At 47.6% G+C, this 17,196-nt stretch overlaps 1 protein-coding gene across 3 annotated transcripts in view; it reads right to left on the bottom strand.

Moving 5' to 3' along the window:
• Positions 1 to 17,196, bottom strand: part of Tnc (tenectin) — a 134,933-nt gene that overhangs the window by 22,079 nt on the left and 95,658 nt on the right. For all 3 annotated transcript variants that reach the window (XM_077677945.1, XM_077677947.1, XM_077677946.1), the window contains exons 5-13: positions 12,268 to 12,330; positions 10,986 to 11,174; positions 9,004 to 9,063; positions 8,125 to 8,310; positions 6,199 to 6,399; positions 5,369 to 5,563; positions 3,911 to 3,967; positions 1,228 to 3,792; positions 590 to 724 (exon numbers count right to left, since the gene is read on the bottom strand). In XM_077677945.1, coding sequence (XP_077534071.1) covers positions 590 to 724; positions 1,228 to 3,792; positions 3,911 to 3,967; positions 5,369 to 5,563; positions 6,199 to 6,399; positions 8,125 to 8,310; positions 9,004 to 9,063; positions 10,986 to 11,174; positions 12,268 to 12,330 — 3,651 coding nt within the window. The remainder of the gene's footprint in view (positions 1 to 589; positions 725 to 1,227; positions 3,793 to 3,910; positions 3,968 to 5,368; positions 5,564 to 6,198; positions 6,400 to 8,124; positions 8,311 to 9,003; positions 9,064 to 10,985; positions 11,175 to 12,267; positions 12,331 to 17,196) is intronic.

Genomic DNA, 17,196 nt, shown 5'->3' with positions numbered 1-17,196 from the left:
ACGGTGGTTTTTAAGTGCGAATGCACTTCTTAAGCGAGCCTGAATCGTCCGCCGCCGTAGTCCGCATAGCAACAGCTGCGGGTGCGCGCGCTCCTCGTCTTCCCTAGTAACAGGGGGAGATGGGCGCGCGCTGCCTGGCCGCGTCCCCATGGCTCATTCTTGTTGTTGTTCCTGCTGACATGGCACATACCCACGTGGGGGATTGGTCAGAAATCGGGCGTGAGAAGGGCTAATGCACCCGCTTAAAGGAGTACTGACACGAAATTTCAAAGCTGAGATCCGCTCTAGCAATCAAGTACAACGACAACACAAATAGGTGTCTGTGAATAAATGCATCTTTCTTTGTAGTTGTGTGTGTGTGTGTGATCTCTCTTTCGCGAACATTACCGAACCGCGCAAGTTCAACTCGTGCATTCGCACTTTCACATTCTTCCCCTCGGGGAAATGCGGGGAATTTTTTTATTTAAATTGTACGTTTGAAACTTCCCATTAAATCAGTTTCTAACCGGCTCTAAACCAGACACGTTGACAGTGTCAATTTCAGTACGCCTTCGTCACAAAGCGCATTACTTTAAAAGTATACACTTACCAGGTTCGCCTTCTCCTTCTGTTTCTTCGCTAGATGGTTTGTCTTCCCGTCCACCGGTGTCTTGCTTGGTTGTCGATACAGCCGGTTCAGCAGGTGTTGTCGGCGACGTCGGTGGCTCGGTACTTCCGGGCACGCCTGGAAACACCATGCGTTTAACAAAATGCTAAATAACCGAGCATAGCACCCGACACTGTAGCAAAAAGAAACGTGATTGGAAAGAGTTTCTTTTGACAATCTCAATGAAAGTCCGATCAGGTGTGTCCATAAGTAAAGTGCCTTCTTTCGAACACCTTTCCTATCTTACTGCCTTTTGGAGGTAAATTTGACGTTGCTTGTAATCGCTCGTAAGGAACGGCCCGCAATTTCTTCTGTATATGGGTGTAATTTACTGAGAAGTAAAATGCGGGGAAATTAATAACCACGTGCAAACGTGTCCTTCAAAACAGATTTTACACAGTACGATGTCCCCCTCCAATGACAAATTATGAAAAGGCAACAAGTATTTGTTCCAATTGGTAGCGTCATGTATGCCAGGTTATGGTGGTTGGGATAGTTGGGAGTCACTAACTGCGGATGACTTCTTCTCTTCAAAAACACAGCCAAACTAAAGTCATGCTGCCACGCTCATGAGATCTTACCCGTGCTCGCCGCAGCTGGTGTAGTTTCTCCTTCCGCTGTCACGGTGGTGGCGGGTGTAGTTTCTGCGGTCGAAGCTGGCACCTCTGTTGTCGTTGGAAGTTTCCTGTGATCTAGAGCCTCGAAGCCGGTTGTCGGCCCTGTGACGGGAGGTTCGGTGATGATGGTGGGCTTCGGCTTTTCCGTCGTAGTGACCGCATGCGTCGAGCTGGGCTCCGGTGTAGTAGTTACCTCCACAGGTCTCGTCGTCGCCTGTTCGACCTCTCCCGGTACTTCCGAAGTCTTAGGCGCCGGTTGCTTGCTGGTTGGTTCTATGGGGACAGGTGGTGTCCTTGCTTCTGTTGTAGCTTCTGGCGCGGCCGTCGTGGTTCCTTCATGAGGCACCGTGTCGGCATAAGTGGGTGGCTCTTCTGGCCGCGGTGTGGGCGTTCCTTCTGTAGAGACGGGTGTGGTACCCTCCGCGGTGGTTGGTGTAGCTTCCGAAGGCGCCCCTGTCGTCGGTTCTTCGCCACGCTCTTCTTCTGGTTCTTTTGTCGTGGTTCCCACACTTGGAGCCTCCGAGCCAGGTGTTGGGGTGGCCTCGCTTGCTGTGATTGACGGGGTCGTTGTTGGCTCTTCGCTAGCGACTGTTGCTCCCGTTGTGGATTCCGGAATTTCAGAAGTCACCCCTGTCGTCGATGGCCCCTCCGTCACGATGGGAGTGGTAGAGATGCCTTCTACTGTCGTTACCTCTTCCGCGACAGTCGTAGGTCCCGTAGATGGTGACGTCGGCGTGTATTCGGGAAGTACGGAAGTAGTCACAGGGGCCTCCTCATCACGGCCAGCGTCCGGTGCCCTGGTTCCCGTGGTTGTATATGGAGTTGTTTCGGGGGTCGTTGCTTCTGTTGTGACTCCAGGTTCGTGTGTGGTTGATGCTTCGGGTTCAGTGGCCGTAGGCTCAGTCGTGGAACCGGCTTCTGTCGTGGAACCGGCAGCAGCTTCCGTAGTGGATAGTTCGGTGGAAGTGCCTGTGACCTCTTTCTCCGTTGTTGGAGCCGAAGTAGACGGTTCTTTAGTTGCAGTTGTACTTTCGACTTCGGCCTTGGTTGTTACTTCTGCTCCAGTTGTTAGCGAGGGAGTTGTAACACCTTCAGTCACTTCAGCTGGCGTTGTAGTGACTTCTCCGGGAGTGCTAGGTTCGTGCGTTGAGATGGCTTCCGTCGATGGTGCGGGGGTTGTAGATGCCTCTTCGGTTTCCCGCGGTTCACCTGACGTCGCTGTTTCCGCTTTCTCGGTTGTGGTGCCCTCGGTCGTCGAGACGACTTCCCGAGTCGTACCGGTTACGGTCGTAGCTTCGCTCATGGTTGCGGATGCAGTGGTAACCTCCGGCGATGGCGTTGCCGATACCGTTGTCACTCCTTGTTCTGTCTGGGCAGACAGTGTGGTTACTTCAGGTGTAGCAGATGGAGTGGGAGGAGCTTCGGTTGTGGTCACTGATGGTGTCGTGGCCTCGCTGGTCGGCGTTGTTTTTTCGTGATCCACACGCTCTGTAGTTACCGCAGCGGCTGGCGTAGTAGGAGTGCCCTCAGCCGTGGTGCCTTCGGTAGGTTTAGTTGTGGCGCCCTCTGCAGGTTCAGGAGCTGTCGTAGCCTCTGGCGTCGCTTCCGTTGTTTCCGCTGTGGACGGAGCCCTCGTCGTACTGGCCTCGTAAACTGCGGGCGTGCTCGGCGTATCCTCTCTTCCAGCCTCAGCGGCTGTGGTTTCCGCTTCGGCAGCCTTGGTCGTCACTTCCACTGTCGGTTTCTGCGTGCTGGGTTCCGTGGAAACGGAAGGACCGGTAGTGGCCTCTGCTCCCGGAGTCGTAGCTTCTTCAGTAACCTTTTCGGAAGGCGTCGTGGCTTCCGTCCTTTCCGTCGTGCTAACTGCTTCTGTACCTGTAGTACCCTCCGTACGGACCGCCGTTGTTTCTTCTGTCACGCCCGTGCTAACAGCAGGCGTCGTCGAGCCCTCCGTGGACTCACTAGTTTTTGGCACTGTGCTCACTTCTGGGGTTTCGGTGGACGAAACCTCCGTAGCCGTGGCAGTGGGCGGTGTCGTCGATTCGGGCGTGCTTCCTGCTTCCTCGGTTGTCTTTGGCGTTGTTTCTTTGGGCTCGGATGTAGTTGTAACTTCAGTCACAGTGGCTGTGGATGGCACCGACGGCGTGCTTGTTGCCGCTTCCTCTGTGCCTGTCACAGGGGCAGTGGTTGAAGCTTCGGGAGACGGTGTTGATGTCACTTCGTGGGCTGTCGTCGCCTCAGCTTCGGCGGTAGGTGCTGTGGTAACTCCTTCTGTGCTAACAGACGGCGTGGTACCAGTCGGCGTTGCCGCAGTGGTTCCTGTAGCCTCATCCTCGCGACCTCCTTCAATAGCGCTCGGTTCTGTGGTCGTTGGCAGTACACTGCTCGGAGTCGCATGCTCCGTCGTTTCTTCGGGTTTGGCAGTGGTATGGGGCGTCGTCTCCACTGTAAGCGGTGGCTTCGTTGTAACTTGAGGTGTTGTGCTCGGTGCTCCGGTCGACGTCTCCAGTTCTGACGGCGTGGTTGTCTCTGCAAAAGCAGGTAAACGAAACGTTTCAATAACATGTCAACTTAAACACACATTCCGAGAACAACTACACTGCTTTAAGAATATACGTGCATGATTATAATTGCGTGATGATCTTACCTTTCGCGCCAAGTGTTGGCGCTGTAGCAGTGGTGATCTCTGGTGCAGCCGTAGTTGCTGCGGTGAAAACAATAAAATTACAACAATGTAAACCACGCGTTAGCGTTTATATTACACGTGTGTAGCACTTGCAAATGATAATGAGGCCCCACGTATGCAAATATTGGCCGCCAAGTAACAGTGACACAGCTTAGCCAAAATGTCGAATGTACCACACACCACACGCTGGCTTAATCCTGGCGAATGTATTTTGGTCGACGTGTGTACAGTATCAATTTCAAAAAGCGTTCACTACAGAAACGTTTCTTTTCATGGCTATTTGCTCTGCTTAGCCCAACGACATTGATGTGGTTAACCAGGGGTTGGGTCATACTAAGGCAAGTTTGAAGCATTCCTCGTGACGTACCACAGATGTACTGCCCTTGCAGTGTACCTATCGCGCAGTTACACATTGCAAGAGATATAAATGGGCATCTTGTTTTGGCAATGCCCATGCTTTTTGGTGACGCTGGCTTCATCCGGTTCAGATCACTCAGACAGCCCCATTATCCCACGTTGGCAGATTTGACGCGTAATGTTCAAACATTGTTTCACATAATATTTCTGCTCTTCATGTTATTCCAATACCAAGCATGTCTATCACGCGGAAAAATAAGGTGTTTTCCTACTCTCCTTTTCTCCTACACGTGACTTGAACATTTAGAGTACCGGGCTTTCTGTGCACGTTGAATGAATTTCTGTATTTTCAGCAAATTGCCTTCTAAGCTAGAAATATATTTATCCTCGCGTTTTCCTGCAGGTTTCTATTGCACAAGCTCAGTATGTCGTCTCTCTCTCTCTCTCTCTCTCTCTTGAAAGGGTTCAATTTTTTGTCTTCTCGTACTGATTCTCACCGCAGTTATTCCCTTTAGCATGATCCTGCTACTTGTAATGAAAAATTAGGAGCAGGCTTAGAAGAGAGGGGGGTGGGTGGAGGTGCTGCGCAAAATTGTACTAGACAAGAGACGAAGACGACAAACACAGCTTTGTGGATGTCGTATTTTTGTCCTGTCTTGTCGTCATCCCCCCCCCCTTCGCCCCATTAACCAACTTGCCCAAGTAGCAAACCTCGTAAGCTTAGAGCACACATTTACTGTTAAACGATCCGAACCTAGAGCGGAACGCCGCTGATACGTTCTTCAATCACACACTGCAGTGACACACTGGTGTTGCTGTTTCTTCGACTCGATAATACATCTCCCAAGTTATACGTTCTCTCGGTCCCCTGAAAAAACGTATCCGCGAGGTTTGAAAAATGATGCGGAATGATGTCGTGTCAATAACGTAATATAATTCTCAAAATTACGGGAAGAACTGCCAGCTTCCGCTTTGCTTAAAGGAAATAAAGGTGTGTGCTGTAAGAACTTTGTTATTGTTTCTTTTTGGGGGGAGGTGTAATTTGGTATGAAAATGGCTCACCGCACTCGTAGTGAGGGCAGCATGCACCCTCGTGATGCTCGACGCGGCACTTGCTCACGTCTTGGTCGGGTTCATGGCACACCATCATTTCGCACGTGACCTTCCCGTTGGCGCAGGTACAGTTCACGTTGCACGGATCCTTCGAGGTGATCTCGTCGCCCGCCTTGTACACGTGGTCTTCGAATTGGCACTGGTCTGCAGAGCCAACAAATGTACGTGAGTATAACCGAGCCGGCATTTCTTTTCGTTCTTGTTTTATTTGTCCTCACCAGCTTAGAGAAAACCTCAGATGCTATTGGGGTCGTTATGAATGCGTTCGCATGAATCGAATGGTAGATCATAACAATTTTCGAAGAAAAATAGCGGCTAGTGTTCCGCAAAAGACTTCCTTTTACTTGATTTTACTTGAGTTGCTTTCTCTGCTGAGAGGGCATTGTAAAAGGAAAGGTACAGCCTAAATTTGGGGCAAAGTGCCATGCTTAACAAAATTATGTCATAAAAAACACAAACAACGCAAGTACAGAAATTGTGCAGGGATTCAGTGTAAACAAAGTGAAAACACTGCAGATTGAGCGCTAAAAAGTTGCGCAGTAATCAAAGCCATTTAACAGCAACATACATCAGGAAAAACACTCATAAAAGTGATACCGTTAACGGATTCTTCATTCATTGGCACTTAATGCCTTTTCATAAATAAATGTACGTTTGCATACAAAGTTCACTGCACCACAACACTTCGCCGTGGATCCTTTTTAGTAGAAGAGGCGGCGTTGCGTGCCGTAAGTGGACAGAGTACAGATTGCTACGTCACGCTGGTAGAGAGCACCCACCTTCTGCGGGAGCGCCTGTTGTTGGGAACGACACGGGCATCGTGGTCGTCGTGAACGGAACGACCGTCGTGGTCTCGGCGGGTGCTCGGGTGGTGGGTTCTCCGGGCACGCCCTTCTTGCCCTCGATAGGCTCAAATGTCGTTGGCGTCGTGCCCGCTAGAGTCGTCGTCTCCGGCCTCATGGTCGTGGTAAGGTCGGATGCTGCACCAGGGTACGAACGACACAGATTGCGGTGTTAGGGACGGGTGTCTCGCTACTTTATTTCTAGTTGCATGCAGGAGTAGTTGCTCCAGCGGGCAAATAGAAACCGAATAGAACCCCTGCACGCAAGTAGACAACAGAAATGAAGCCACTCGACTGCATTTCTGCGGATAACTGTAGGCTGTAGGTGAAAGTTATGTACAGTGCGAATCGGCTGCAAAGCATCAATACCAGCATCTCGAGGATGCCGACCTGACAATTATTTCTAACTCAAGGATCATGGTAACACTTTTATTAACGATGCGGGAAATTCTTTTTGTTTGTCATTTAAGGTGAATACGTACAACGTGAAGGGCGGCAAGGCCTGGAGCTTCAATTCGAGCCTCACTGCATGGCTTGGAGTTTTGTGGAAGCTGATTTGCATTGTTGTGTGCGTTCGCGTAAGAACAACCGCCCTGCTCAGCTGGTACGAGTCGAGTTTGTGAAGAAGATGAGTTCCATGAATGATATTAACAAAAACGCCTTAAACGTACCAACTTCTCTTGCGAGGGCTATTTTACTGGTATTCCGGTTCAGCCCAGACTAGTTCATGTCGGAGGTGAAATAAGTATTCATCGTTCTTTATTTGCCTTCTTCGAGGCGAGAAGAAAAACGGTGAAAATACCTAAGCAAACGTCAGGCGGTATTACTTGTGCCCTGCAGTCAATATATTGGTAGAACAATTTTTTTAACTAGATAAGAGCAAATGAATATAGGCTGTCTTCTTGCCTGGCCATGTAATTCTATGGAATGTACAACATTGCAACGCTAGCATAACCTGTTGCTCAGAATCCCGTAGTTGCACACCAGGGGCGGTATTCTCGTAACTGTCCCATTTGAAAACGTCCCTTTTGCGTCCCTATCATCGTGACGTACTTCCGGTTAAGCAGTGGGCCTTTGATTCAACTAGCGTAACTGTTCTCGCAAACGCATTTTAAAGAACCGAAACCGTATCAGAGTATCTTTTATGTGTTTATTGTTCCGCGAGCGAACCAACAATAAGGCGACGAAAAATCGCCTGCTCCAAATCGTCTGCTCAGAGTAGCCACGGCTCATTGCTCCGCCGTGCTTGCATGGCATCACGTCCGGTTGTTTGCTTTTAGCCAATCAGGGCTCGCCAAAAGGGACACTTTTGAAAGGGACGCAAAAGGGACAAAACTCGAGAATACCGCCCCAGTACAAATTATTCGTTTTTTTAAGTTCATCATAAAATACTTACCGTTGCTTTAAATTGAACAACCAGTAAGTCGAAGATTAGCCCTAGTTACATTTGATACTGAGATTACACAACGTAAAACCCTATTAATTTATAAACCTGGCATTTTGAATTAATAAATTACGTTACTGAGAAATCATCAGTTTTTAAAGCATGCTAACGCTTTGTATACGGCTGATAGTTGTGGTGAATCTGATTGCTGATAAGTGTGAGTTGCTAATAAATCTTGTGGTATCGTGAGATCTAGTACCGCTTGCCCCTTTAATCTAGAGGAGTTTTTGCTGAATTACCTTGTTCGTATGCCTTTAAAACATTTCTTTAGTATTTTCCTCGAGTGTTTGATTTAACCGCGTGCAACAACTTGGAATCGCGTGCAATAAAATGCGACGATCGTCCATGACGGCGCCGAAAGCTCGCAATAAGCTTGCGCGATTCTAGGTAAACGAGCACGTGATCGGAGAATCACTCACGGCATTCGTAGCGCATGGGGCAGCAGTGTCCCGGTTCGGTGGGCATGGCCGTGCATCCGTCCGAAGGAGCCTTGCAGTCTTGTACGGCGCACACGACTTCGTTTCGCATGCAGTAGCAGTGTTTGCAGGGCTCGCCAGATGGCACCTGCGCGCCGTCCTCGTAGTACTTTGCCTCGTGCATGCAGCCTGCAGAGGGGGAAGGAAGAACAGGTTTTAAGTGTGGAGAAGGATATGCGCTGGTCGTGATGAATGTTCGGTTGTACGTCCGAATATGTTAATTAGCAGCGTTATTTTTGCTATCGGGCTACAGACCTGCTAAAGTTGTTCCCTGAGAAAACTACTGCATTCTGTGCCTGCTAAGAGCAACAGCGCAAAATCGCTCATTAGATGCGTAAGGTTGTCTTTTCTTTACCTTTGTCTTTACCTTTGTGCATATGTGTTTGTCGCGCTAACGCCCCAAAGTAGCGCTTCATGCAGTTTAATTGTTTTAAACCTTTTTTGGGGTGTTTTCTTCTGTCGAAAACAGTTATTGAGATACGCTGACAGTGTCATTTATTAATTGCTACGCATGTCAAATTAACGCAGTCATTGTGAGTGAAATATGACAAACATTTGAAATCGCAATGTGCACTGCAATGTAGGTATTTGAATTCTGGCGTTCATTTGTTCCGAGAAGCGTGTGCTGCAGACGGAATACCGCATACAGTTATAGGCATTGCTACATTTTACGTTCAAATCAAACGACAAATACGTATCAATCGGACGACTTGCGCCGATATCGGCCCGTTAAACATAATGTAGAAGATGGATTTCCGAAGAGATTACATTAATGTCGGTTTACGCAACAACCTTCTGAGAATACCTCCATTCGGGACTCACCAATCTCGGGAGCTTCAGTAGGCATGAATCCTGGCGGCACTGTCGTAGCAGCTTCTCGACCTGTTTTTAAAAGACAGAAAAGAAAGGCAAGATTTACGCTTATGCTTATTTGGGAGTAGATAAGGGGGGAGTAGGTGGGTCTGGAAAAAATGACGACTGTTTCTTTTTTTGTGTTATCCCTATACAGCTTGACCAAACGAGTTCTTTAAAATATTTTTAAATATAAGATACCTAATTAATGCTGCATTCTTGCTCTCAAAAGTCTCAGCACTTCATCAGCATGGAAATCGATGTGCAATGTTTGGTGCAATCTGGTCAGGTACCTTCGTCCAAGGAAAACTCTATCGCACACTCTGCTTGAACATCGCGAGTAAACGCAAATTTAGGCTTGAGAAGGAGAGTGGAATTAACTCATCTTGGTCGTAATCGTAACGGTGTACATCTGTGTACGGAAGCAGCGTTTAAAGAAAGACTGTCTCTCAGACGATTATTCATGACAAAGTGAACGGAGCTTGAATGGAGCGTGTGCTTGCATATTCCGCCCTCTATTCAGCCTCCCCACCCTTCATTTCGGCTCGAAACTATATGTAAGCATTCATATGCCCATGATTGAATCAACCGAAAACTCCGGATAAACGTTACATCTTCCATTTTCCCCGACCTTAGTCGCCTGTAAATGTGACTTCTCCGTGTTAAGACCCTTTATGTGGCATAGCCTCCTTGCGGCTTTATATGCACGCATCGGAATACGAAACGAACTAGTACATTTTGAAACTCTTACATTGCGCGGGAAATAATTTCAGTTTCAATTACAATTTCCTGAACCAATGAACACTTGTTCCCACTATTAGGAATGTAATCTACGGTCATTAGATGTAAACTTTTACACATGATTAGTTTGCCTTTTGTTTCGGCTATTCTTCTATTCCTTCTCTCCGATCGCCAGTTTTGCGTCAATTGTAATTGCAGTTGGCATTTCAGAATGCATTTTAGAAGATTTTATTACATGGTTTCATTTTTTTTACGGCACGCGCCACTGATACCTGTTTCATGCATACACCTGCGACGCGAATCTTCAAAGTGGGGGCAAATACGCTCACTCCTCTTACTAGTCCTTGATGTTTTTAAGAGCGATAGCTCTACTGTTCCATGTCTCGCAAGGCCATTCATCGCGTCACAATAATCTTGAGCCGACGGCGTGCGACTGGGGCAAATGTAACGTCGCGCGACGTTATCTAAGAGGCGTCACAGCTGCGTTCGCTCGGAGCGTCGCGAGCTGCGGTACCATGCGACTAGTCGAGGGTGTAAGGGCTGCTTCGCCGACGCTTGGTCTCGCAGTGTCGCCAAGGTTGGCGCGCCAGCTGGGCCGCCTGTGCGTGTCCTTCAGTTGTGATTACTAGCTTCACAAGTGTTAAACCTGAACCATTGTTTACATATATGCACGCTGATGAGCGGTGAGCCAAGAAGCGGTTAGCATACTTCCTTTTTAAGAAATTTTCAGTGGGCCTGGGCATACCTGTCTGCTACAACTTTTCTTCATTCTCTCCTTTCTCTTTTTTGCCTATTTTCCCTTTCCCACGTGCAGGATAGCAAACTAGGCTCTAGCCAGGTTAACTTTTCTGCCTTCCTTCTACATCCTTCCTTCCTTCCTTCAGTGGACCTGCTTGTCAACAATCAATTTCAGTGACCAATCACTACCTACAACGGAATAAATTTGGATAACAATCAGTCCGAACAACATTTTCAGCAATACTGCAATGACATTTTTTTTTTTGCAATGTAGCATCACGCAAAGTAGAAATGCTCGTCATAGCTCTGCGTAATGGTACGCTTGCCGAAGCTCAAGTGCGGGTACTTGGTCGTTAGCGGGCTCTGCCTTTTCCGTAACAACGATTGATCATTTATGGGTGTTGATGGTGGCCATGGCCCACCAGTGCTTTTAAGAGTGTAAGGGGGTTGGGGGGTATAGGAGGCTATCTTACTGCAGTTGTATCTCGTGGGGCAGCAGCTAGGCCGGGAGAAGACGGGAGAGCATCCGTCCACGTGCAGCTCGCAGTCCTGTAGCACGCAGGCGCTGCTGTTGCGGATGCAGTAGCACACCTCGCATGGCTTCTTGGGGTCCTTGGGCATGCGCGCTCCCTCGCTGTAGTGCCTGCCGTCGATGAAGCACCCTGCGGGGATTAGGCGCGAAGTTAGCGCTAAGCGACGACGCAGTCATTCTTGGCCCGCCTCGATTAGCTTATTTCATACCACGCACGGACAGTGTAAAAGCCCGCGCAGTAATACACGGGAAGAACAAATGTCACGTAGCGTTCCTGGCCGTCCGCTGGCAGCGCGGGAAAGATAATCGAGGGGCGGCATAATAACCCTCAACACTGTCAGCATAGTGTCAGCATTTTTTAAATCATCATCATATTCATCATCATATTTAGTTAACTGCCGGACGCCGGCTTCTCCCATTGACCTATAACCGCCCCTGTCCTCCGCTACCAAAGTCCACTCATCACACCGAATTTTATCAATTCATCCCTGCATCGAATTAACGGTATTCCCCTACTTTTAGTCCCGTCTTTGTAACCACTCTTAGCCTGGTGACCCACCGGTTGTCATTTCGTCTTACTACATGGCTAGCCCAATGGTATTTCTTTTTTTCTTACTCGGAACGATGATATCTTCCACCCGAGTTTGTTTTCTTGTCCATGAGATTTGCCAAATTGACTATGTTAAGATAGCATAATCGTTAGAGCTCGTTTGATGTTTCGACATAGCTCTATGCGCCTGAAATTGCTAACAAACACAACCTGTAGGGTACATCATGAAACGCCGATCAAAGATTGGTGGTTGTTGCAATTCGTTTCTTACTTGCCTTTTTTAGACAGTACAAAACGTCTTTAGCTACACTTGTGAAAGCTTTAATACCTTTCTGTTCAACCTATGTGAGATAGAAGACGTTTCAATTAGCAAAGCGCTCACTTATAAGTTTCATTTTTTATTTGTACCTAAACTCAATTTTTACCACAGGAAACATAAAAATTTAAGATGCCGTTTTTTGTACGTGAATTTTCCAACTGCAGGAGGTGAATCGGAAACGTCCTTACTTTTGTTATCTCTGTTTGCAAAGATCGATTCTTTTTTCTCAGATGATAGATCACTGTGTTGGGTAATGTTAGTTTGTTTGTTTATTTATATTCTCTCTCAACAAGTTCAACCCCGTTTGCAAAGCCCTCCGGAGAAAGTGCGGGGTTTCGAAACGAGCCGTCTTACCTATTCCGTCGTCGGCGAACGGAGCCTCCGTCTCTGGCTCGTAGAGGGCGGTAGGTACCGGAACTGCAACGAGAACGCAGCGGCGACACTGCCGATTGCAGACGCTTGCCTCTCTGCGCCGAGCTTGCCCGCTGGACAGCTGCAGCTTCGAGCTCCGGGGATGACGACACTCACACTCAACGCATAGAAAACCAAACCTCTATTACTCCCTAGGTGAAAACCAACTTACCTTCTCCCTCTTCAGCTTATTTTAGAGAGCTAGTGCGGCTGTATCGCTCATTTGCTACTTCAGGCTTCTGTAGAGTTCCGGACGAATTTTAGATACTTTTTTACTTTCATTTTCCCTTAAATATCAATGACGATGATCTCATCTAATTCGTACACGAGACCAACCGACTGGCTGATTTTCTCGCTTATTTATTTATTTATTTATTATTTGTTTGTTTGTTTGTTTGTTTGTTTGTTTGTTTGTTTGTTTGTTTGTTTGTTTGTTTGTTTGTTTGTTTGTTTGTTTGTTTGTTTGTTTGTTTGTTATTAAGTACACATCTATGTGAAAACCTACACAGCTTCATCCTAAATGTTCTGAATGTGTGTAATCGCGTAAAGCAGGTGAAGAAGAATAGAATACAGGAAAACATGGTTTAAACCCTTGTTGGAGTTCCGTCACCGGTTCAAGCATACAACGTAAACTCATTTCGATTAACTGAGTTAAGGCTTCAGAACTCCATTAACTTTATCTGAACGCACGGTGCACGTAATACAAGAAAGCTTTTCGCCACGTCAGCCTTAGCGGAAGTGATGCGCGGTAGTTTTCATACGCGTAAAAATAGGCGTGACCGTTAACCGTTGAAGAATAGAACTAACAATTCCCGATTTAAATAAGCCGCGCTTTTCCCTCTGGCTTGTAACCCTTTCACCGTACAACTTCCAAGCATGTTCCGTATTTTCACAACCGCATACCGGCTATTTCGCCCAGACGTTCACTTACAACCACCTTAAATTGGCAAAAAAAAAAAAAAAAAGTGAACGTCGCAGATTAAAGTTTAACAGAACGTGCCGAGACTGAAACCTTGACGCTTACAAACTACGTACGGCTTGAAATGTCAAGGACACCTCCGCTCATAACGCGCATGCCGTAGATCATATTTTCGCGGAATTTCGGTAGAAAAAGAAAAATAGAGGAGAGAGAGCAGCTCTCCGCAGCGGTCCCAGTCTCGCGTGATAGTGTGGAATTAGAAACCCCACACGCAGGTCTCGCCCTTTTCATATTCGCGCGGGCGTCTCCCCGAAACCGTTGACAAGGTCGATGGGTCACGACTGCGAGCCGGACTCGCTCGGAGGGGGAAAAAAGAGAGAGAGAAGTGGCGGTACACGGGCAGGAAGTGTGGTTTTCTCGACAGCTCGGCCGCGGACGGGGCTGGGAGTTGAGACAAAGGGTACGGTGGGAGGAAGACGGTTTGTAAACAACGCCGCGCAATCTACTACTAAAAGACGGCGGCGGCGACGACGCTGCCAATTGCATAAAACTCTCTCGTCGCACCTGTGGAAGTCGGTAGCCTTGAGAGCGCGCAATTTATCTTTCCTCAAACTGCGGTCCTGTCGGCGCGCGGGTAAGGATTACGGGGAGACAGCAAACGCGCTCCTTTGGCGCTCACATTGGAATCTTCGCTACTCAGGCCGAATCCGCTGTCCGCCGCTGCTGCTTTTTATGTGCAGCTCAGTCTCCACACTTTTCTTTCAGACATATTCGTCCCTTAATCAATTAATACCTCTTGTTTTTATGGTGATAGCTTCATTGCGCGAACGTGCTCTGCAAAAAAAAAAGCCACCACATTCTGCTAAAAAGGCTCATTAAACTTCCTGGCTCATTTTATCGTTTTACTGATTTGCACACGTACGATTGGTAAACGCAAACTTTAAAACAGCTCATTTAGCTGTAGCTCTCAATTCAAGTTGTTTATCCGTCAGCGTTTAGTTATTTTTTAACCAGATTTTTGCTATTGCTCTCCTGAGAACGGTCTTCTTTGTCTAATTCTCTGCTCCTCGCATGTTCAAAAGTTTTTGTCATGGCGCTGACAATGAGCGGAATATTCCTCCAATAGGCCCGTATCCACGCCCCATTCCCCATCCGCATTTTTTTTTTTTTCTCCTGAGCTTAAGGAGCACTTAGTTGCCCATCCTACGTCCATCTTGATAACTCGCAAGAATAGAGTAAAATGACGTCTAAGGAATTCTCAAAAAAAGTTACGTGTGACAGGGCGTCGACTGGGCCCCCTTAGCAAGTCTTTAATTGTTTAACAAGCTATGCTGCTTGACCGGTATGCTTGACAGGAACTTGACCGGTATGAGAGTTTTTCCGGGTGGAAGACTCAATGGCGGCTTGCTTCCATCCTCCGCTCGGCGTTTTGGGATCTGGGAGCCGGAAACTTTTCCGTGAAGTGCTGGGCGCTTAGCGGCGCCTGGTGTCCCTGACGGCGTGAAAGCACAGGGCACGACGAGCGCAGCCATGGTGGTGGCGGCGGCGTTGCCTGCCCGGCGTGCCTGTTTGATTTCCCATTCGTCACGTTTAACTTCACCTTCGCGTGCCTTTTGTTCAGCCTCGCACCCCCCCCCCTCTCTCTCTCTGCTTCTCCCTCTTGCCGTTCCTCTTTCACTCCTAAGCCAAGTCTACCTTCATTTTAATGTGACTACACCATCCCTGACGTATCATGCCTATATTACTTTCCAGTGAACCATTCTCTCTCTTTCTCTCTCTCTCTCTCTCTCTCTCTCTATATATATATATATATATAAATATATATATATATATATATATATATATATATATATATATATATATATATATATATATATATATATATATATATATATATATATATATATATATATATATATATATATCCTTTTTTGAGAGTAATAAGCGACTTCCTCTCTTCGAAGTATGCAATGAACAAAAATATTAAAAATAACAGCGATCTGCGGATGTTCTTCCCCATTCCATCTCTGCGAAGACATCAATTCGGATACATCGACCTTAGTCCGTAACGACTACGTTTACAGTTCCACTGCTATGGGCATGCACGGTGTACGCATGGAGAAATCCCACATTTACTTTGTGTTGACCTTTTCTGAGTTACTTCTGCGCATTCTACCACGGGTGGTACTAATACGAGAATTACGGGAGTGGTTTTCGTTTTGTTTCGCCATGTTAAAAATAAAAAGGCCTCAATAAACCAATGCTACTCCAAGTCTTGCGCGGAGAACTTGCACTTCAATTATAGTTCATTAAAAACATTCACATTCTTCTTGTAGCCAAAGAGCGTAAGGTTTTATGCCAGAGCCGATAGAAGCTAGTGGTGCACATACTCTCTATTTAATGTTTGCGCTACGAATAAATGCAGACAAGCTCAAAAAATGGGCCAACGTTTTCTGCACCCCGTTGGTTTCTGTTCATCAAATTATACCGTTTAACACAGCCACGGCATGTTCTCCGCCTTGCATATATACCGATAAACATCTGCTCCCAAGCATTGAACTCGGTACATCCCGCGTACGGACAGTTACTTCAACACCGCGAACCATGCCTTTTGCCGGGAAACTGAGCACCATTTCACGCGAAATACCGGCCGCTAAAATACTGTTCATTCGTCATTATCAGTGTATACGGGCATGCGAGGACAGTCCTGCTTCCCTCTCTCACCCTCTGCCTCTCTTGAACCGAACTGCACGCCAGCTGAAGCTAAGGATTTAGGCGAAGCCCGATGACGACGCCCTCTCCCGATGAAGCCGGCGAGATTCCTATCTCGGGCACGGCGCGCGCTCGCTCTCACACGCGCGCGCGGCCTGAGCGCGGGGCGTTTGAAAGTTCCGAGCGGCATGCCCATCGCGAATTTATGGTGGTCTCACCCTCTCTCTCTCATCCCCTTCCTTTCCCTTCTCCTGGCTGCCGAACCTCTACTCGCGAGCAAGCGCGGAGCTGAGCACGTTAAAAGAAAAGAGCGTTGACCTTCACAGCGTCCAGCTCGCTGCCCCTCCATTACAGCGCAGGCCGGCCGAGCTCCGGTTAAGCGCCTTGACCGGAGAGACTAGGGTCAGAGCGGTATAGACGCTTATCGAGTGGGCTGCAATTAACGAGGTGCGCGTATATTCCTACAGGGTACGCGCATCGTCGAGTTGCTGATGTTCTTTCACTGCCCGGTGAAAGGAGTTGCTTGTACCCTCTTCCTGCCTGGTGTACAGTATGCCCCCCTCCCTCCCCCCTGCCTCCTTTTTTATATTTAATAGCTTCGTCTACGCTCCTAAGCGTCGTCTGACGCTAGAAAGGCGTGCTGTTGTTTTTATGCTCTCACGCTGTACATTTCGTCTGCATCATCACACCACTGGCCCCGCTCCGTAGGTTGGTCGTTCACTGGTGAACTGGGCACAGGCTGGTAACGCCCTCGCGCACGCAGATTCCAGCATTCCAGCGATCGAGCCGGAACACTGCTTCACCGGTTCGGTGCAAAGTGGAAATAAAATGAACAGGAAAAGATCTGCGAGGTACGGAGGGATTCTTCCTGGAGTCCTCCGCTTTTACTGCTAGAATTTGTTTTTTGTGGGACAAAGTACCCATTTCTTCTTCACCTCCTTTCGCGATATTCAATGATCGTGTCACACAGGGAATATGCAAAGCCGTTTTTTTTTGTTCTCTTTTTTGCGACATTCTTTCTGTGCTATTCAGAATTTCGTTGTTTTTTGTTACTATTTCTAGTGACTTACAGTTAACTCAACCAGGCAACGATCTATGAGCTCACTGAAGTCTCAAGTCTGTTTTTAAACATAAACCGCGCTAACACTACGCAAAATTCCAGCGTTTCGAACATACCAAATACAAGGAAACGCTGATTATACAGACACGTATATTGCAAAAGAACCGTAACACGTCCATCT

This window comes from Haemaphysalis longicornis, unplaced genomic scaffold (assembly GCF_048455015.1).
Source record: "Haemaphysalis longicornis isolate Haplotype H1 unplaced genomic scaffold, Haemaphysalis longicornis Haplotype H1 scaffold_7, whole genome shotgun sequence".
Taxonomy (NCBI): domain Eukaryota; kingdom Metazoa; phylum Arthropoda; class Arachnida; order Ixodida; family Ixodidae; genus Haemaphysalis; species Haemaphysalis longicornis.
Note: the sequence above shows the minus strand (reverse complement) of the source record. Positions and strands in the feature narration are given on the sequence as shown.